Source organism: Apodemus sylvaticus, chromosome 3, assembly GCF_947179515.1.
Source record: "Apodemus sylvaticus chromosome 3, mApoSyl1.1, whole genome shotgun sequence".
Lineage (NCBI taxonomy): Eukaryota > Metazoa > Chordata > Mammalia > Rodentia > Muridae > Apodemus > Apodemus sylvaticus.
In genome coordinates this window covers 123887185-123909239 of record NC_067474.1, presented here as the reverse complement: position 1 = coordinate 123909239, position 22055 = coordinate 123887185, and the positions used below count along the sequence as shown (strand labels likewise).

The following is a 22055-nucleotide window of genomic DNA, read 5'->3' as shown; positions in this document are numbered from 1 at the left end:
AGTACTGAGATTATAGGCATATAACACAACGGCTAGTTTATAATATTAGGTATCAAACCCTATGCAAGCTAGACAAGCACACTACCAAATGAGCTATACACCCAGCCCTTGTGACTTGCTTTTCTAAAAGGATTAATAAAATGACCCAACAAAGTAAAAATGTATACAGTATTGCTTCAGTGTTGGCAAAACTATCTTTTAGTCTCATGCCTATATATAGATTCTGATCAAGATAATTATCCCCATAAGCCTCCAATAAGTTAACCAAGTAAAAATAAAAGTTTACATAAGAAAAAAAAAGTTTACATAAGTAGTTTATAAACTGACTTTTTAAAAAACTACTTATTTGGGCTGGAGAGATGGCTCAGAGGTTAAGAGAACCGACTGTTCCTCTGAAGTTCCAGAGTTCAAATCCCAGCAACCACATGGTGGCTCACAACCATACGTTATGAGATCAGATGCCCTCTTCTGGTGTGTCTGAAGACAGCTACAGTGTACTTACATATAACAATAAATAAATTTTTAAAAAAATGACTTATTTTATATTTATTAATGTGGCTATGTGTGTGCACATTATGTTGGGAATTGAATTTGGGTTCTCTGCAAGAGCAGTAGCACTCCTCATTGCTTAAGCCATCTCTAGAGTCCCCAAATTGATTTTTAAAAAGAGATTTATTCATTTTTATTTTTTTGTGTGTGTTGTTGGCTTGTGTCTGTGTACCACAAGTGTGCCTAGTACCTGTGGGGACCCAAAGGACGTCTGATGCCCTGGAACTCAAGTTAGAGATGGCTGTTAGGTGTCCTGTGGTTGCTGGAAATTGAACCCAGGTCCTCTGGAAGAGCAACCAGTTCTTAACCACTGAGCCATATCTCCATCCCCTAAAATTTACTTTAAAAAATAATTGCATTTACTTATTATGCATAATGTGCACACCACTCAAGAGTATGTGCCATAACACATATCATACATGTGGTCAGAAGACAGCTTGTCCTAGGAGTCAGTTCTCTTCTTCCACCTTTTTAAGTCCCAAAGATAGAACTCAAGCCATCAGGTTTTGGGACAAGGGCCTTCACCTGCTGAGCCATCTTCTTGGGTTCCCTAAAACATAGCCTTCTTGAAAACTCAAATATGAAGCAAATAAAAAAGAGAAGTGAAATTTTAATATTTATTAATTTTTGTCTATTTTTTCATATACTGTAGTTTTAAAGGCAGGATCTGCCTACATAGCTCTTGATGACCTAAAGCTCACTATATAGACCAGGCTGAACTTGAACTTAGATCTATTTGCCTCTGCTTTAGTGCTAGAATTAAAGGCATGTGCTACCACTCCTGCCTCCAGTACAGAAGTGTTTTAAACGTAAGACAGCTTGTCTTTCCCTCTTCAAACATACATCAAATTAAACCCAAGAATGTTTCAAATCACTTAATAAGTTAATCCATGGAGCCCTTATCATATGTCTAGTGTTTCAAATTTCATTCTCAGGTTTAAATTTCTTGCAATTAAGACAGCCATATCCTAAACATGAAGCACAAAATCTCACTAAACCAAAGCTTACCATAAACAGATTGTTAACTGAATACATTCTGTATGTTAAAGATCAAATTTGCAAAGATTAAACTAAGTATCTTAGGGACACTTAACTTAAATAAATACAGTCACCTAAAATTGTTCAGTATACATTCTGTTTTTTTCCTAAAACAAAAACAACAAAGATTTGGAGAGATGGCTCAGTTGGTGAAGCACTGGCCTCACAGAACTCACAAAAAAGCTGGGCATGATGCTCCTGTAATCCTAGTGATGGTGTAACAGAATGCAGATAAGACAGTGATTCTAGAACTGGAACTGTAAACCAGTGGTAGAGTATTTGCCTAACATGTTCAAGGCTTGGGTTTATGCTCTCAAAAAAAGTGAAAGTTTTCAGAGGCTGAAGTAGAAACTTTATCATTTAAGATTTAAATGTTAGGGACAGGGATGTAGTACTGTGGTTGGTGCAGCTTGCTTAATGTAGGAGACTCAATTTCAATCCCTAGTACAAAAGAATTCCCCCCCCCCCAAAAAAAAGGCCAAAAGTCATATTTGTATAAGAAATTTGAAAATTTCCATGTCTACTTTGTTGTAATAGTTATAATCTACTCATATACCAAAATATACCTTTTTTTAGTTGTGTTAAAGCAAAATTTACTATCATAAATATTTGGCTCATTGGTATTAAGTGCTGAGATACCATCACCAGCCATTTAGTAATTTTTTTTCATTTTCTTGTAAAACTACAACCCTGTGGGTGTTAAACTGTTATTTTCCATGCATCCCTTCCCCAGTGGTGGCAACTACTATCCACCATTCTACTTCATGTATCTATGAATTTTATTATTCTAAGAACCTAATTGGAATCAAATACTATGGTCTCTTTATTAACTGGCTTACCTCATTTGGTATAATGTCCTCAAGGTTCTTTGATTAAATTTAATTTTCCAGTTGATATAGTTTAAGAAAGCATAAATTTTCATGTAATCAACTAAGAACAACACTCCTAAATCTCTTTTACTGTTAATTTTTATGTAAAGAATGTTCTTGGACTTACGATTTGCTGGAACAGAAAAAAAAACTCTGCTTAAGAAAGTTCCTTTTGACCTGAATGTATTATTGATCAACAGCAAAAACCCTCCAAGGGTTAGGAACTTAGTTTGGTGGGAGAGCCCTAGCCTAAAGGTTTAATCCCCAGTACTACAAAAACAAAACAACACTCCAAAAGCCAGAATATAGTGTGGTGTTATACCTGAAACCCCAACTACTCAGGAGATAGCGGCAGAATAATGACAGGCCAGTCTGAGCAATTTAGCAAGGTTGACATAAAATATAATCTGTAACATAACATAAAAATTATAAATTTATAAAATATCTAACATTATAAGGGAACTTGAGAATATAGTTCATAGTATAGTATAGTATTTGCTTAGCAAGAAAAAGGCCAAAGATCAATACACAGTACCATAAAACAAAACCTTAAACTAAACCTGAATGACTAGCTATTTAAAGTTAAATTTAATTGCAAATGAAGCCAGAGATAGTTATTAAATAAACCATTAACAGTTAAAAAAAAAAAAACTGATCTCTATCCAATACTTAAATAATATCAGAAAATACAAACCCATATGACAGCCAAAAAGGTCTAGAAGCAAAAATGTACGTATCATCAGTCTAAAATTGTCAGTCTCCACACAATCAGAACTCACTATATTGGGTCCACTGATTGCCTGTCATTTTAACTATTGTCTGTTAAAAAGATAATGGGGTGTTCTTTTTCAAGAGCACATATACTTAAACTGAATTGACACAGAGAAGATTAGCATAGCCTCTGCACAAGAATTCATGAAGCATTCTATATTTTTAAGAGGCCATACATCTGAAAGGGAGCAAAGAAGGCATAGGGGATAGTTTGGAAGGAGAAAGGGGAAGGGAAAAATAATGTAAGTATAGTATAATCTTAAAAAAATAAAAGAAAGCCAGGCAGTGGTAGTGTATGCCTTTAATCCCAGCACTTAGGAGGCAAAGGTAGGCAGATTTCTGAGTTCGGGGCCAGCCTGGTCTACAGGACAGCCAAGGCTATACAGAGAAAACCTGTCTCAAAAAACCAAACCAAACAAACAAACAAACAAATAAACAAATAAATAAAAAAAACAGATCATGGGCAATTTTCAGTTGACTAAAAGAATCCTATTATGTTTCTCTCAACAGTAATAATGATTTTAATAACCACAAAAATATGGCAAAACACAACCATCACTATGAACACCTATTTTAATATTGTTATTGCTTAAAAAGCATTCAATTTCTGGGTTTTGTTTATTAGGTTGTTTAAGACAGGATCTCACTATGTACCCTTGATTGGCCTGGGCTCTCCATGTAGACTGGGCTGGCTTAGAACTCCCAGGGGGTCCCTTGCCTCTGCCCCTTTGAGGACTGAGATTAAAGGTTAGTATATTCCAGCTTGCTTTTTTTTTTTTTTCATACTTTTAAAGAAAGGTGTTACTATGTAGCTAGGTTAGTTTGGAACGGCTTGCTACATCCCAGTCTGGAACATGTGAGCCTCTTGCCAATTATGGTCATATGAACACACCCATGAACCACTACAGTGTCTGTTAAGACAGAATCTTGCTTTGAAATCATTCTCCTATAACACATCTGTCCATGGTATTACAGCTTTACTGATAATGAAACTCAGATTCATGAAAGTTAAGCAGCTTGTTAAAGCCCACAGGATCATAATTATGGGTTTGACTAAATTCTGAGCCCAAATAAAACACCTTCATATATTAGCCAATGCTGCCTCAATGATTACTAATCCATGAGAGATCACAGAAAATACTCTGAAAACAAAATCTGTGGCCTACTCATGTTAATTATACACCATCAAAAGAAAAAAAGTATAAAACACAGAAAGTGGTAAAATTGGCTTTGGCAGGCCTAGTTTAATTTATGGAAAAATTTAAATATTCTTTAGTAAAAGCTAGGCATAATGGTACATATCTTTAATCCCAGGACTCAAGAGGTAGAGGTAGGCAGATCTCTATAAATTCAAGGATAGCCTGATCTACATAATGAGTTACAGAGTTATATAGGGCAATACTGTCTTTAAAAAAACAAACACAATTCTATAATAATCATATTTTTTTTTAAAAAGATACCATCAGGACATATCCTGATGGGTTTTCTTCTTATAGAGAGATTTGCTCAACATTGTTTTTTTTGTTGTTGTTTGTTTGGTTGGTTGGTTTTGTTTTTGTTTTTTTGTTTTTTTGTTTTTTTTTTGAGACAGGGTTTCTCTATATAGCCCTGGCTGTCCTGGAACTCACTCTGTAGAGCAGGCTGTCCTAAATCTCAGAAATCCGCCTGCCTCTGCCTCCCAAGTGCTGGGATTAAAGGCATGTGCCACCACTGCCCAGCTCAACATTGTTTTAAGGTCATGGATACAATGAAGGCCATAAAACACCCCAAGACCAGATTCTTTACTGCTAGTGTGTGCCTTCACTGTCTCAGACACAATGTCTATGACCTGGAGCCTAGACTCTTGTTGGCAAGAAATAAGGAAAGGTTACTTCTGGGCACTAAGAAATGAAAGTCAATCCAAGGTCTGTGGTTGTATGTCTTAAATCCTAGCACTTGGGAAGCAAAGGCAGGAAGATCCGAGTTAGCCTCCCAAAGTGCTTCAATGATAAGCATGAGACAGACACCCAGCTAAAACCATTTTTAAAAGGTAAATTCTACCAAAATGAGCAAGAAAAAAAAAGAAATTAAATCAATAACTAGTAACATTTTTAAAACAATGAAACAATGTATCAAAATAATTATACATCAAGACCAAGGGAGATATATCCTAACTATTCAAGACTGGCTCAACATATAAAAGTCAATTTCATCAATCACATTAATAAAAAGAAAAAGTCAGACTTCTATTATCAATAGATTCACAAGAAAAGCATTTAGTAAAACTCAATACCCATGCATGAAAATTAAAGTAAAACCACTACTTCCAAGCTAAAGAAGAATCAAATAAACTTAGGAGTTCAAGAAAAGCCTGAGCAGTACAACACACACTTACACGCACACACACATACACACACACACACACATACACACACACACACACACACACACACACACACGCACAAAAATATATCCCCAAAATATAAAAATAGCTAGGCATGGTAGTACAATACTATAAAATCCTAGCACTCAGGGCAAAGTACAAGGATCACCAAAAACTCAAGAGCAGTATGGTGTATATATCAAATACTAAGCCAGCCAAGGGCTATAAAGAAAACTTTTATGAAATTAAAAAAACAAATCAAAAACCACAATAGCTAAAACAAAGAAATGCTCCATAAACTGGGAGTAGTGACACTTTTTTAAACTTGATAAGAAAAACAAAATCTGCAGGTTTCTCCCTTTAGCTAAACTAAGCAATGGCATTATGAATGGTACCTCTGCATAGGCACGAAGTCTTTCTCTGCTTCTTCTTGGAGTTAATTTGTATTTTTCTGTCCAATCCTTGTCAGAACCTCGTGCTTGCCCAAACTCACTGAATCTAGTTTTCTTATGCTGTACCCTTGTGATACATGCCAAAGACCAGGGCTACAGAAATGGTTAAAATCTTGAGCTATTCTCACAGAGGACCAAAGTTTTGTTCCAAATATCCACATGGTATACATTCATGTACACACACACACACACACACACACACAAATATTAAAGAAGATATTGGTCAGACTTTACACATCTAATAGAGTGGCCAAAGTGAAGAACACAGATAACAACATGTTCTGGAGATGATATGGAACAAGAGGAACTTTACCTCTTTTTGAAAATACAAATGATACAACCACTTTAGAAGAGTCCAGAAATTTTACTTTAAAAAACTAAATATTCAGTTACATGTTTCACTAGTCCTGCTTAATAACATTTGTTTGGAAGACTTGAAAAACACACCCAACATGAAAACCTGCAACTGGGTCTTTTTGTCAGTTTCAGATAGGGTCTCACTTTGTCCTCAAACTTAGTATGTAGATGAAACTAACCTTGATCTCTTCCTGATCCTCTGTTTCCATATCCAAAAGCTAAGGTAATAGGCACCTCTATTACTTCCTTTATTTGGGGCTGGGAATCAAATCCAGGGTCTCATGCATGCTATATAAACACTTTTTATTACTTCCCCTAGCCTTGGTATTTTTATTATTTGATTCTGATTTTGAGACAGCTGGCCTTGGACTTGCAATCCTTCTGCCTTAACACCCCAACTTCTGGGATTATATGAGTACACCAAGACAAACTCATTCATGTGGGTCTCTGAATCATTTGTACTATAATTGTCAAAACTTAAAAGCAATTAAAATGTCCTTCAGTGGGCAACTAGATAAAGAAACTGACAGAGTAAAGAAATCTACCAATAAAAAGACATGAAGAAAATGTAAATGCATATTACTTAATTTGAATATGTATAAGTCTCTATCCCCTCAAAGTACATGTGTGTGAGAGTAATTTTAAACATTTATCTTATGTGTTTGTGTGTTTTACCTGAACAAATGCCCGTGTACCATGTGTGTGCCTGGTGTCCAGGAAGGCCAGAAGAGGATATTGCTACAGACAGGCATTGCAAGCAATTGTGAGCTGCCATGCAAGTTCTGGGAACAGAATCTGGGTGCTTAAAAAAAGCAGCTAGTGCTCTTAATTGCTGACCCATCTCTCTAAACTTTAGATAATTAACTGTCAGTCTGTCAGAACATAGAATCATCTGATAGAGAACGTGAATAAAGGATTGCCTAAATCAAGGACTGGCCAGTACACATGTCTGTGAAGGACTGTCTTAATTGTTAAGTGATACAAAAGGACCTACCCCATTATGGACAGTCTGTTTCCTAGATGTTGAGAAGTAAAAGACTATTTATATTAGGAGACAGCTATCAGAAAGCATAAAAGTATTCAATTCTCTCTGCTCCTCTCTGTGGATTTGCCATGACCACCTTAAGTGCCTGATGCTATGACTTTCCTGAAATTATGGACCGATGCTAAAATTGTTTAAACCAGCTAAACCCTTTCCTTCTTAAGCTACTTTTTTGTTAGTACATTTTATCATAGCACAGAAATGAAACTGGGACAATCTGTTAAAGACTTGGTCATCAAGATGATGCTATGGAGATCTTACTAGGTTTTTGCTTTGTTTTTTATGGGAAACTATTAGGATTTTGAGGACAGGTACGAGAAATGGACTGTGATACTTCAGTTTCACAGTGTTGCTGTTTCCTGGTTCATAATATAGGTAGCATCCTCCACCACATACATGAAACATGATATGCTTTCCAAGAAGAGGGCCAACTAACCTTAAACTATACTCTCTAGAATCATAAGCTTAAATATAGCAATTATTAGAGGCTGGTTTAGTTCACTGCATTAATATGAAGCTAACTTATACAACGAGAAAAAGAAAAGCCAAACAAAAAAAAAAAAGATAGTGGCTATGACTGAATTCAACTACTTAATATTTTACACAAAGACAAAATTATTGACTAAAAAGATCACTTTTATTTATAAAAATAAAAAGTGATTACCAAGAATTGGCAGGACAGCTGTTCTCTAGACAAACCAAAGACTTACAAGTTCAGAAGAAAACTGTATTGTATAATAACAATGAGCATACAATTATGTATTATTCAAATATATATTATATAACCCCAATGTTACTTATGGATTTGGTATGACTATGATATGTCACTGGAGATTCACCAATTTTAACAATGTATTCCTTGGACTGGAGAGCTGGCTCAGTGGTTAAGAGCACTGACTGCTCTTCCAGAGGTCCTGAGTTCAATTTCGAGCAACCACATGGTGGCTCACAACCATCTGTAATGGGATCTGATGCTCTCTTCCGGTGTGTCTGAACACAGTGATAGTGTACTCATATACATAAAATAATTAAATAAATCTTAAAAAAAAACAAAACAAACAAAAACAATGTAGTCAAATGAGGCTGATAAGGGGGAGGACTATGTGCCTGCCAAGCTGGGGGTGATACAGACTTTGGGGACTCTGTCTATCTATATAATGCTCATCTACTCTGCATGTATGAGGCACTACATTTGATCCACAGTACCACAAACTGTGGTACAGTCAATTAAGTATTCACAAAACTTTTAAATATAAAAGCATAATAGCACCAACATAGTATTTAGCTAGGAATTTGCCTAGGAACAATATTTAGTTTTTATTTCCCCATTGATTGTTTAAAATGGGAAGGAGGCATTGCTAAAACCATGTCAATCATGAGACTATTTGAAAATTTAAGATGGCTATGAGATACTTAAACCACATGGCTTAGTATTTTTGTCATTTTCTTTTTTGTCATCTACAATTTAGGTGAGAACAGAGTATGTGGTTTTCCAACTAGGCATAGAAGCACACAACTTTAATCCCAGAGGAGGCAGAAGTAGGTATATGTCTGTGAGTTCAAAGGCAGCGAGGGCCAAACAAACCCTGCCTACAAAAAGAGTATGTGGTTTTCCAGATGCATCTCTCCCATCTATAAACACTTATTTTTCTAAGAATACAGAACTGGATCTTCTTTAATGCCAACAAATCCACTCTCCCAGAAATTGGAGAAGCAAATAGAAGAGTAAGAATTGTACCTCTTCAAGAGAGGAGGGCATAAACTGGCTACTGAAACTGACTCTGAGTCACTAATTTATAAGCATAATAATCTTCTTTCAATGTGCATTCTTATGCTTAATTAATATGAGTTCAGAAGAAAAAAGAAAAATCTTCCTGCCGGGCGGTGGTGGCGTATGCCTTAAATCCCAGCACTTAGGAGGCAGAGGCAGGTGGATTTCTGAGTTCTGGTCTACAGAGTGAGTTCCAGGACAGCCGGACTATACAGAGAAACCCTGTCTCGGAGAAAAAAAAAAAAAAAACCAACCCCCCCCCCAAAAAAAACCAAACCAAACCAAACCAAAAACCAAAAAAAAGTAAAATCTTCCTGCATATTCTTGACCAGACATCTCAAGACTGTCAAGTATATGCAGGAATATATGATTTCATTATCAAGCAAAAGAGGAAAAATATCTAGAGAGAAGAAACACACATGCTTCCATGTAAGAGCCTATTATTATATACATGAGTTTGTGCTGAGCTACAGGAATCTGGTTATACATATCTGCAATAAGTTCCTTTTTTGAGACAGGGTCTCTCTGTGTAGCCCTGGCTATCCTAGACTCACTATGTAAACCAAACATGCCTGCCTCTGCCTCATGGGTAGTAAGATTAAAGGCATATGCCACCACTGCCCAGCTTATCTTCAGTATTATAAGACTACAAAATTTTAAAATATTACAGAAGATACTCAACAATTCCTATGGTAGTCAATATGCTCCAATAATAAATTTTCCCAAAAGGATCACTATTTTAATTATAGCATTAATTCTAACAAAAACACTTAGAACAAATAGAAAAATCCATCATGAACTCAGCAAGCTCTCCTGTTTAAATCCATGATTTGCTTAAAAGCACCTGTAACATTCTTTTTGAGACAGGTTCTCACTCAGTTGCTTAGTGTGTTCTGAAACACACTATATAACCCAGGCTAACCTTAAACTCCTAATGATCATACTTCTTTCTTTTGTTTCCCAAGTGTTGGGATTACAGGCATCAGCCACTATGCTTTGGGCTTTACAATATTTTTAAACACTCACTTCTTGCAGAACTGGGATAACAGGTGGCTTTCTTTGCTGCAGAAAGTACAGCACCATAAGGATATAAGCATATGACGATAAACTTCCCCGAGACGCATCTCCAATGTCACAGCGCTAAAAAATACAATGATTACAAATAAAAATTAAACTCATTCCATAAACCATTGACTGCTTTGATATTTTATATTTAAAACTCACTGGACTGAAAGATATCCAGAAGTTCTGTAACAATAAATTACAAAAGTGTGAGAAAACAGGCATTTTTATATATTACAACTAAATGTAGAAATTAGTAATAACAAGGGGATGGAGAGATAACTCAGGGTTAAAAGCATCTGTTGCTATCTGGAGAGCTGGCTCAGTGGTTAAAAACACTGACTGCTCTTCAGAGCTCCTGAGTTCAATTCCCAGCAACCACACAGGGGTTCACAACTATCTGTACAGTGTACTCACATACAAAAAATAAGTAATTCTTTAAAGAAAAGAAAGAGAAACTGTTGCTATTTCAGAATGCAGGTTGAGTTCCTACTACCCACCTGGTGGTTCACAACCATCCTTAATTCTAGTGGCAAGATAGTTACAACTTGTCTTCTAACTTCTAAAGATACCATTCAGACAAATGTTGCACATACATACAGGCAAAACTTTATATATATTAATTTATTTAAAATACGTTGTTAAAGACAAGGACTCTCTATGGAGCCATGGCTGATCTGGAACTCACTATGTAGACCAGACTGATCTATTAACAGAGATTCACCTGCCTCTGCTTCCCTGAGACTAAAGGTACATTACCATGCCCCACAACTCTTTAAAATTCAGTTTAACACAAACTCTATGAAGAATAGTTATACTATATCAAAGTAACAAAAGCAAAACAAACTTAATGCCCTAATATTTCTGTTCCAAAAATTATCCTTAAAAAATGTGTAAAATAACTAGGAAATTGGATTTTAAAACTGGAATAGCTATAATAACAAGACATCAGGAAAAAATAAGTACATCAGTAAGTTTAGGAGAAAAGTACTAGAGCTATCCATTCAAAGTAGTACATATCCACTAAAACTTTAAAAAAAAAAAAATAGGACTGGCTGTGAAAAAGCAAGAGGACCCAAGTTCAAAGCCCCCATCTTCCACATAAAAACTTAGAAGGCCTGCATGTGCCTATAAATCCAGCACTGAGGAGCACAGACAAGAAAATCCTGTGAGCTTGTGGATCAGCTCTTTTTTTTTTTTAAAGCTCAGATTGCCGCCAGACTTGGTAGGATAGGCCTTTAATCCCAGCACTTGAGAGGTAGAAGCAAAAGGATCTCTCTTGAGTTTGAGGCCAGCCTAGTCTACACAGCAAGTTCCAGGGTCCTATAATACAAATAAATTTAAAAACATAAATAAATAAATTAAATAATTACAACTAAAAGCTCAGGTACAACTCAAGATATTAAAACAGGAGAACACCTAAATCAAAGAAACAAATTAAGACCCTAACATAGAAGAGAAAAAAAAAAAAAAGATACAACAGAGAAAAAAAAACTAAGTAATAAAATTAAGACTGTTTTTTACAAGTCTAATATCACTAAGTTTCACTTTAGCTATCACAAGTATTATAACAAGACAAATGATTTAATTTCTTCATAAATACCTTAGCAAACACTTTCATTGTATATCCCAAGTACTGTACTCTAGGATCAATAGCTGCATAAGTAGCTAGCATTCTTGTGTTATGTTGAGCCTGAAAAATAATTATATATTTAAAATCATTTAATATGCAATAATTAAACTTACAAATCAGGTAAAAAAAATCAGGTAAAAAGATACTGTAAATACCATTATCAAAATTTCAAAATTCCTAACAATTAGTCAAAAAAAAACTGATATTGCTCTAAAACCAATATCAAAACACTTTTCATTACATCGCTCACGGTTAAAAAATATAAACATATTAATAATCTGTCAACATTTTTTTAGTTAATAAGGGAAAACTGGAATGTAGTGCCCCACTATCACAAGTTAATTATACTGTGAAGTTTCCCACCTTTGTGGAAAATGCAAGGGTACAGTCATCATATTCAGTGCAAGCCACTTAACATGATCAAGGTATATTCCCTACCAGGGAAATTTATCTGTCAACTTTTAAAATGAAAAGTATAAACCAACAACAAATACTACATTCTTCCGTTTACAATAGCCTAAAAGAAAATAAATTATCTAGGAATAAACTTAACCAAGGAGGTGAAAGATTTCTTTTATATATATATATGATTTCTAAATTGTAAACTTTAGGTTTCTGAATAACAAGATAATACACCAAACATACTATCATCATGGATTGGTAGAATCAATATTGTGGAAATGACTTTCTACCAAAAACTCATTTACAGACTCAATGAAACCCAATAAAACATTCTTTATAAATATAAACTATCCTAATATGCATACGGAAACACAAAAGAGCACAGATAGCCAAAAAACATCCTCAACAAGAGAAGTGATACTGGAGGGATTACAATTCCAGATCTAAAGATACATTACAGAGTCATAATAAAAACAATATAGTACTGGAATGAAAAAAAAGATACATAGACCATAGAACAAAAACTGAAGATCCAAACCTGAGAATTCCTAAATACAACAGTCTAACAGTTGCCAAAAATAAAAACTGGAGAAAAGACAGCATCTTCAACAAATGGTGCTGGGAAAACTGGATATCCATATGCAGAAGAATGAAACTAAACCAGTACATAGCACCTTTCACAAAAACTCCAAATGGATCAAAGACCTAGCTGTGGACCTCAACTACTAAAAGAAAATGTAAGCAGTACGTTACAGGATGCAGGTGTAGGAGAGGACTTTCTTAATTATGACCCCACTGGCCCAGGAATTAATCCAACAATTAAAACTAAAAAGCTTCTGTGCAACTAAAAAACAACCAACTGAGGAGAAAGTCCACAGAATGGGAGAATCTTTGTCAACTGTAAATATGACAAAGGATTAATATTTAAAATATACGAAGAATTCAAAATATAGTAAGAACAAAGCAAAAAAAAAAACACTCAGAAATGGGCCTGGGATTTGAAATTTTTTTTGTTTTTATGTTTGTTTGTTTCTCAAGACATGGCTGTCCTCAAACTTGCTTTGTAGAACAGACTGGCCTCAAACTCAGAGATCCAACCTGCCTCTGCCTTCCAAGAAAATAACCCAGATCCAGAAAAACAAATGTTCCCACCAGTGTAAAGTTTCCTAGGCTCAAATCTTCAGAGGTGAATATATAACCTGAAGTAACTCCAGAAGCCAGGGAAGTAAAAAGGGCTCATGAGGAGAAGAGAACAGCAACAGAGAAATAGCAGTGTACAGTGACTTTGGAAAAAAGTGGGAGTAGGAATTTTAATTACAGAATGGGAGGGAGAATAGTTTGGAAAAAGGAGAAAGAAGAATAAATTAACAGTAAGGATGTATGAAAAAGTCATAGGAATCATGTCACTATCTATCTTCCTAAAACTGCATATAATACATATATAGTTTAAATGCTCCCTGTTGAGTTTCAAGTCAGGATTATCCAAGAGATGTCCAAAGCACAGGCTATTATTAATGCCGCCCTTAGTTATCACCCAGAGGCTGCTGTTAACTTCCTACTACTTAAGACTTTATGTTCTTCTGACTCAGGACCTGGAAATCCACTCCTGTTTTGACCAGAAAAACCCATGCAAGTTTCCAGGGCAAGGAAGCAGGCAATATTCATGTTCGGCTATAGATGCCTATGAACTAATATAGTGACCAGCATGTCACCTTATCAAGGGTACAATAGCATACCTTGACATTAACCAATGTTTCTCTAATCAGACTGAAAGCCAGCTCAACAAGAAAGAAACCACACCTGGTATTGGAAACTTAGCCAACTAAGGTGGGCCAGTGAACTCATGGATCTTGGAGAATGCATTCACTAAACATGCATAGTTCCTAACTACATTCTAAATACACTTCTACCCAGAAAAGGTATAGATAGGACTTACTCCTCATCAAAGGAACATCTCTTTGTAACAAATGGAGATCAATAAAGAAAACCACAACCAATCAAATGCAAAGAACAAGTAACATTGTGAATGAAGCCCAATTCTAACTGATCTACCTACAACACAACTCCTGAACCTAAGGCTCAGAAACCATAGCAGAAGAGGAGACAGGAAGATTTTAGGATCCAAGAACCAGAACACTTCCTAGAAATGTGAGAGAAGAGATACCCATAAAATCTCATCAACATGGATGCCAAAATAGGACCTAAACAAGGATTATATCAATAGATACTCTAACATAAAAAGGGGAAATTTCATGGGGCCTTAACCCTAGGAGGAGGACTACTGGCAACTAAGGAATACTAAGAACAGGACAAATAGTCTTGACTAGAGAACAGTCCCCAGAATGGTTAGCTAATCAACTGATCAGTTCTGAAATCATAAAAGTAACTCTATATAAATTGAGTATTTATGTATTTAGGAATATAGGTACATACATACATACATACACATATATAAACAAGAATCAAATAGATATCACCAATTTGTGGGAAGAACATGGGAAGAGTGGGAATAAAGGATGAAAAGGATGTAGTTATATTAATATAAATATGTATATACTTAAAATATAAAAAGAAATTTTAAGTAAAAAATTAAAAGTATAATTATAGCTGGCTGGGCCTGAAAGAAAAACTTACCAATGTGTTATATAAACTGATATCACCTTCTAGTCCACTTCTCCTGTGTTCAAATTTTACAATAGGCACTTTGGCAGTAGTTATAGGTAGAATGTTTCTTAAACCTAAGGGTTAGGGAACAAAAACTTAAGAAAGTTAAATAACTTTTATAATGCTAGAAAGTCTTTTTTTTTTTTTTTTAAATAAAGACATGAAATTTTACCTGGATGCCTCTTAAGAATTTTGGCCAAATTTTCAATTATTTCCTTACAGTTTAATTTCTGTAAATAAATAAAATAAATAAATAAATAAATAAATAAATAAATAAATAAATAAGATGGAATTCAATTTGTCCTACTGTAAATTCTACTTTAGCCAAAGCATTTAATACTAGCATTTAAATTTTCTAATCAAAATGAGCTGTATGCTTGTGAAATAAGTAAGAGTTCAAAGACCCACATCATTGGCATAAACTTGGAGCCTGGTAAAAATGCAAAAGCACAGGGCCTTTTCCACTCTAAGTAATTATAACTGTATTCTAGAAAGATCCCAAGGTTATTCACACAGAGACTGAAGTCTAAAAAACATGAAAAGAATAACATGATTTTTAATATGTGAATATGCTTTTTACTTAAAGTTATCTGATATCCATTCTTTTGGTTTTAAATGAGTGGATTTATTAAGAATATAGTAAGTGGAAGTAAGAGAATAAACTAGTAAGCAAATAAATACATACATACATACATAAATAAATAAAATTAATAATAAGAGTGTTGTATCACACATATAATCCAGCAGAAAATACCAGAGAAGCTAGGGTAACCAAAACAAGAGGACCTTTTGAAAAGAGAATCCCAGGCAGAACATTTAGTCAGTTTACTTTCTGGTTTATTGCTTTAGTCCTGGTCCTATATATTCAATAAGCTCTCTCATTCAAAACAAAACAAAACAACAACAACAAAAAGGACAGCTATTGTAGGTTATTCTCTATATAAAACATAACTGGTATAGTTGTGAGATTTACAAGATGTTATTCTGCTGAAAGTTACAAAACAAAATTAAAGATAGGTTTAGTGAGGGCAAAAGACCATAACGATTAAAGAATACAGGCACTGAATTTAGACAAACCTATATCCAAATTTTGAAGTATTAACTGTCTGCACAACTGATCCTTGACATCCCCCAGCATCACACTACGACTCTATAAAACCAAGATAAGAAGACTCTGCTCTGCAGGGTTGCTGGAGAAGTACATAAAACCTGTTATAAAGCATTCACTAGTGCAGGTGGTGATGACACAGGCTTTAAATTTTAATACCAGAGAAATAGAGGCAGACAGATCTCTGAGTTGGAGGCCAGACTGATCTGGTCTACATAGCTCCAGAACAGCAGGGCTAATGAGAAACCCTGTCTTGAAAAACAAAGAACAAAACAACATTCAACAGCAAGCAAGTTTGATGCTAGGTAAGCACTTCAAGTCTTTTTTAGCTGTTGTATCATCATCGTCATCATCATTGTCATCTTCGTCATCATTATATACTCTGTGGGTTTTGTTAAATTTTGTATTTTTGAGACAGGGTCTATGTAGCCCTGGCTAACCTGAAAAACTCTTGTAAACTAGGCTAGCCTCAAACTTAGAGATCGTTCTGCCTCTCCCCTCCTCCCTGCAAGTGCTGGAATTAAAAACATGTACCTTACCTCAAGTTCCTAGTATTATTTTGTTGATGAAGTATATAAACATAATCCTATTACTACTGTACCAACTTACTCTAGGAAATTTATCCCTCTGCAAATTTAACTTTTTTTTAAAGCAGAGACAGCAAAATTGGTATGGCAATACAAGACAAAATAGCACATAGAGAATAATGTCTTTATAAATTAGCTAAAGATTATTAAAATAAATCAATCCCAATCATTATCAAACCACTTTTGTACATATTCAACATATATCCCTTCATTACAAGAGAGAGTATATGCAGCTAAATCTGGGGATTTCAGAGGAATCACTAGTTACTAGTTCACATACACACAACAGGTAACTGCTCTTTACTGTGTAAAATATTCAACTCTGAAAAAGTTTTAAGGATTTGCCAGGCGGTTGGTGGCACACGCCTGGAATCTCAGCACTCTGGGAGGCAGAGGCAGGCGGATTTCTGAGTTCGAGGCCAGCCTGGTCTACAGAGTGAGTTCCAGGACAGGTAGGGCTATACAGAAAAACCCTGTCTCGAAAAAACCAAATCCAAAAAAACCAAAAAAAAAAAAAAAAAAGTTTTAAAGATTTACTAATAGCTCATACAGAATATTTTATTCTTTATAATTGTCTTCAACTTCCCATCACATATACAATTTAAGTCTAAACATTAAAGTTAACAAAGATATCAATTTTTCTTATTCCAATAATTTTTGTTCTCAGACACATGTGCACACATAACAATAATAATAATAATTAAAAAAATGACAATCAAAGATTAGGGTCAGAAAAAGGATATAAAAGGCATCACTGCCATCTTTACTCTAGGCCTACTAATTTTAAAATCACCTTCAGGAAGAACTGCCTCAGAAACACACAGCTGTACTATTCTGCTGGAGTCTTTCCTTTAAAAGATTTCTTTTAATCATATGCATATGAGTATGGATGGTGAGTATTCATGTGCAAGCACATGTGCTACATGTTTGGGTGCCTAAGGAGGCTCAAGGTCTTCAATCCCCTGGAACTGGAGTTACAGATGTTTTTTGAGCTACCTGACTTGGTGCTAAGATACAAACTTTGGTCCTTTGGAAGAGTAAGTAATACATACTTTTAACAGCTGAGCAATCTCTCCAGTTTATGAATTATTTTCTAACAATATTAATATAGGCATTAATTAGTATAGGTATAATTGATATAGGTATAATTAATATAGGTAATAATACCTATATTAATCAATATAGGTATATTGATACTACTACAGATGACAAAAAGGCTTGGGCTTATTCCAATCTTACAAATGTACAATCGTACAAATCTTACCCAATTTTGAAATATAAATACCAACAGCAGGACTGGGAATATGGCTCAGGTACAAAATGCTCAACTATCATACACACAGTTCTGGGTTCAATCTATAGGAATATGCAGGATTAGGAGTCAGGAGGGTAAGACATTATAGGCCAGACTGGTCTGTATGATACCGTATCATAATGTAGCAGAGCAATAACATAGCAGATTACAGTACAGCTCAGCACAGCATAGATAAAAATGAAACCAAAATAAATAGCTTAATGCACTGGCAGTATTGTAGCCATCGCACACGATTACTGATCAACTAAAGCCAACAGATGCATTAGAAAAAGATCTCTACAGGGGTCCACTCCTTTTCTAATTGCTCCAACATGGCCTGAGACATTTCTTCCCCAGCAGTTAGTCCTTTCCTTCACTGGAGCTTAGACACTCTCCTTCACATGACCAAAGTCTGGAATCAGAAGAGCAAAGTTTGCCCAACCCCACTGCTGAGACTCCCACTGAAGAAAATGGCTGCTCCCATCTCAAGGTTATTTGGAGAGCTTTCAACATCAGAAAGTAGTGGTTAGGTTATATGTTACTATTAATACTATATTTGGTTATAAAAAAAATTACGAAGAGGTAGTGAGATATAATAGGAAGAGTGTAAATCCATGATTTACACTAGTTATAAATGTTGGCCCAACATTTGCAAGGTGAGTGATGTGAAGTAAACTAGTTTGTCTTTTCTCTATCTTTCTTTTTTTCATTTATTTCTTCCTTTGTTCCTTTCTTTCTTTTGTTGCTATTCATGTTTATATATTTACTCATATGGAAGAAGTGGGAGCATCACAGCACACATGGAGGCCAGAGTACAACCTACTAAATCTACTTCCCTTCTATTATGTGGATCCCAGGATCAAATACAGATTGTCAGGCTTAGAAACAAGCATCTTTACCTGCTGTACCATCTCTACAGCCCCAAGTTTGTCTTTCAAAGCTTCAGTTTCCTTAACACAGTGATACCCTGAGAAAATGGGGTAATTATATTTACCTCAGAGTGGATGAAAAATGAAAAAAAGGCATGTAAAAGTGTATACAGCAACTCAATAAATGTTACTTTCCCACCCCACCCAAAATAAAGTTTCTAACCCTCAATCATTAGAATATTTCTTCTATGGAAAAGATGTCAGTGCTTCAAAATTATAATTAATTTATAGATAGAACCTATTTATGTTAGATGACTGTATTTTCTACTTACAGAGTACATAACAGTGAGGGGGGAACAGTATAATCCATTTATGAATTGGATGAGTACCTGCATTTTTCAGAGTACATAACACAGAGAAAGGAAAACAGAGTAGATAACGTGGGGGCAGGGGGTGGACGACTTCTATTTGTTTATACCAAACAGAGGTACCAGTTTTTCATTGGTTAATGAAAAAAAATTCCAATTTAAGATAAACTAACTCATTCACTCAATTCATTTCTAGACACTTGTTTTTTTTGTTTTGTTTGTTTTAGTTTTTTGGATTTGGTTTTTTCAAGACAGGGTTTCCCTGTGTAGCCCTGGCTGTCCTGGAACTCACTCTGTAGACCACGCTGGCCTCGAACTCAGAGATCCGCCTGCCTCTGCCTTCCAGAGTGCTGAGATTACAGGCGTGCACCACCACCACCCAGCATTTCTAGACACTTGTAAGTCTCAAAGACCTAGCGTTACATTAAAACACGATAAATATTAAATTTACTTATTTTAATTCTGAACATTTTTTAAGAAAATAGATTTCCATATTAGGTGAGTTTGAGTCTTTTCAGAATTGATAATGCTGATGCTTCTACATCTCAAGCACTACTACTTACACATTGATAAAAAGAATCATACTATGCATAATAAATAGCACACATGAAACTAAAACAAATTTATTATTAGATGAAAATAAACTTTCAAATCCTTTTCAAATACTACTTACCTCTGCATTTTCATGGCCTTCCAGAGTCATACAAATATCTAGATCACTATCTCGGAATCCAAATCCATTCTTAGAAGAACCAAATAAGCACAATCTTGCTTTTTCTAAGCTCAGGAAAATAAGTTAATGAGTAGATTAGAGGAGTTATCGAACATCTACTAATAGCTTAACATAAAATTAAACACTGAGAAATTCCAAAACATCCAATCCCAGCTAGTATCTTTTACTTAGGGTCTTATACCCAAGCAGCTAACTGCTTTTTCTTTTCAACATATCATAAGCTGTACAGATCTACTTCATTCAGACCTACTATTATTCCTGTAATCCCAATTGTGATTGAAGAAGTTGGTATAATAGTCAGTTTTATGAGAGATTGCTAAACATGTTTATGAGAAATTATCTAGATTATGATGCCTAAAGTAAAGTACCCATCCTTAATGTGGTTGATATGATTACATGGACTCAATAAAAAGGAGAAATTGTACTGAACACAAATATTCACCATTTCCTGCTTCCTACCTGGACACACTGAGCCCTGCTCCTGCTGCCATGAGAGACTATAATCTCTGAAACTGTAAGCCAAAATATGTCCTCCATCCTTCCTTAAAAGTGCTTTTCTCAGGTATTTTGTCAAAGCAAGGAAACAAGTAATTAATACACCAACTCTCAGCAAAGAGTACTACTTTCTATTTAGATACTCACCAGAAAGGTATAACATCTTTTAATACCTTGCTCAACCTGCACAAGTCACTCATAAGACTTTCAGCTTCTTCCAACTTAACTATCTACCATCTAATGCTGTTCTTCAACACTAGTACCAAAGGTTAATAAGTTCAATATTTGATAACTCATCTCTTTAAAGTAAACTAGTTCTTTCAGTGTACAATTCAAGTACTTTTAAATTATCACTTCAATATATAGGGTTAATTTTCCTCCCATATTCATTTCAATTCACTAGATATAAATCCTGTTAGAGTTGTTTCTTCTCATTAAAGAGTTCTCCAATAACACTCTCTCAAACAAGCTGTAACTTACAAGTTTAATTACACATTTAAATTATCTAGACTGAAGACAATTTGTGTGGGTGGGATGTCTTTTTTTACTACGTAGGTCCCAACGAATGAACTCAGACTGTCAAACTTGGTGGCAAGTGCCTTCACCTGCTGAGCCATCTCGTTGGCCTTTAATTACATAGTTAGACAACAAATCCAATGCTCTGAAAACAATCCTTCCACACAGTACTGATTAAATTTCAATGATAACGAAGAAGGATAAAAGAAGCTATGGTGTTCCCTTCAGCAGACATATAACAACACTGGAACAATATAGAGATTAGCAAGGCCTCTATGTAAAGATGGCATATAAATTTCTGATGCAGTCCATGTATGTTTTAATTTTTATAACTTTACTTCTACATGTACATGTGTGTGCCACAATACATGAAGGGCAGAGGACAATTCATAGAAGTTGGTTGTCTCCATCCACCTCCTGGGTCTAAGGGATCAAATTCAGGTCAGGAGGCTGAGCACTTTTACAGTGAGCCATATCACCAGCCTAAGACGTTCAGCTTTTAGGAGTTTTATTTTGAAGTCTACTAAAACAAAATATTCTTTAAAGTATTTTCAATATAACATACTGCAAAACATGAGACTTTAATTTTCAAATATATAATATATTCATAAAAAAGAGACTATGATGATCAAATAAAATTAAGTGAGTTTTATTTAAAAGGGAATAGAGAGACTTAAGCTTAGGCTGACGACCCTCATCAATTAGGCTAGGACAGCTGATTAGTGAGCACCAGGAACAGGATCTCATATTGCCTCTGCAGTACTGCAGTTACAAATGTATACACACGTGAGTGCATGTATGCACACAAGCATGCAAGTCCTCATAGAGACCAAAAGAGAGTGTTGAATCTCCTAGAATTAAGAGTTACAATCTACTGAATACTAGGTTCTCTGGAAGAATAAGTATTCTCAACCACTGAGCCATCTCTCCAGATCCTATACCCTATGTTTTTATATTGATTCTGGGAATAAAACTCAGCTCCTCATGCTTACAAACACTACCTAGTAAGGCATTTTTTTCCAGCCCTAAATAAATTACTATAAATATCCTTTACTAAAATATTTAATCATAAAATTCTTAATTCTTCATTCTTATGCTAAAAAAAAACCCTGT

General features: G+C 35.1%; 1 protein-coding gene and 2 pseudogenes across 6 annotated transcripts in view; 2 read left to right on the top strand and 1 right to left on the bottom strand.

Annotated features, from left to right (window-relative positions):
• Positions 1-22055, bottom strand: part of Tut4 (terminal uridylyl transferase 4) — a 92488-nt gene that overhangs the window by 20309 nt on the left and 50124 nt on the right. For all 6 annotated transcript variants that reach the window (XM_052176955.1, XM_052176957.1, XM_052176953.1 and 3 more), the window contains exons 16-20: positions 19872-19975; positions 15145-15202; positions 14943-15046; positions 11877-11966; positions 10238-10351 (exon numbers count right to left, since the gene is read on the bottom strand). In XM_052176955.1, the coding sequence (XP_052032915.1) occupies positions 10238-10351; positions 11877-11966; positions 14943-15046; positions 15145-15202; positions 19872-19975 (470 nt within the window). The remainder of the gene's footprint in view (positions 1-10237; positions 10352-11876; positions 11967-14942; positions 15047-15144; positions 15203-19871; positions 19976-22055) is intronic.
• LOC127681836 (uncharacterized) lies at positions 3295-3391 on the top strand (annotated as a pseudogene).
• LOC127681861 (uncharacterized) lies at positions 21160-21260 on the top strand (annotated as a pseudogene).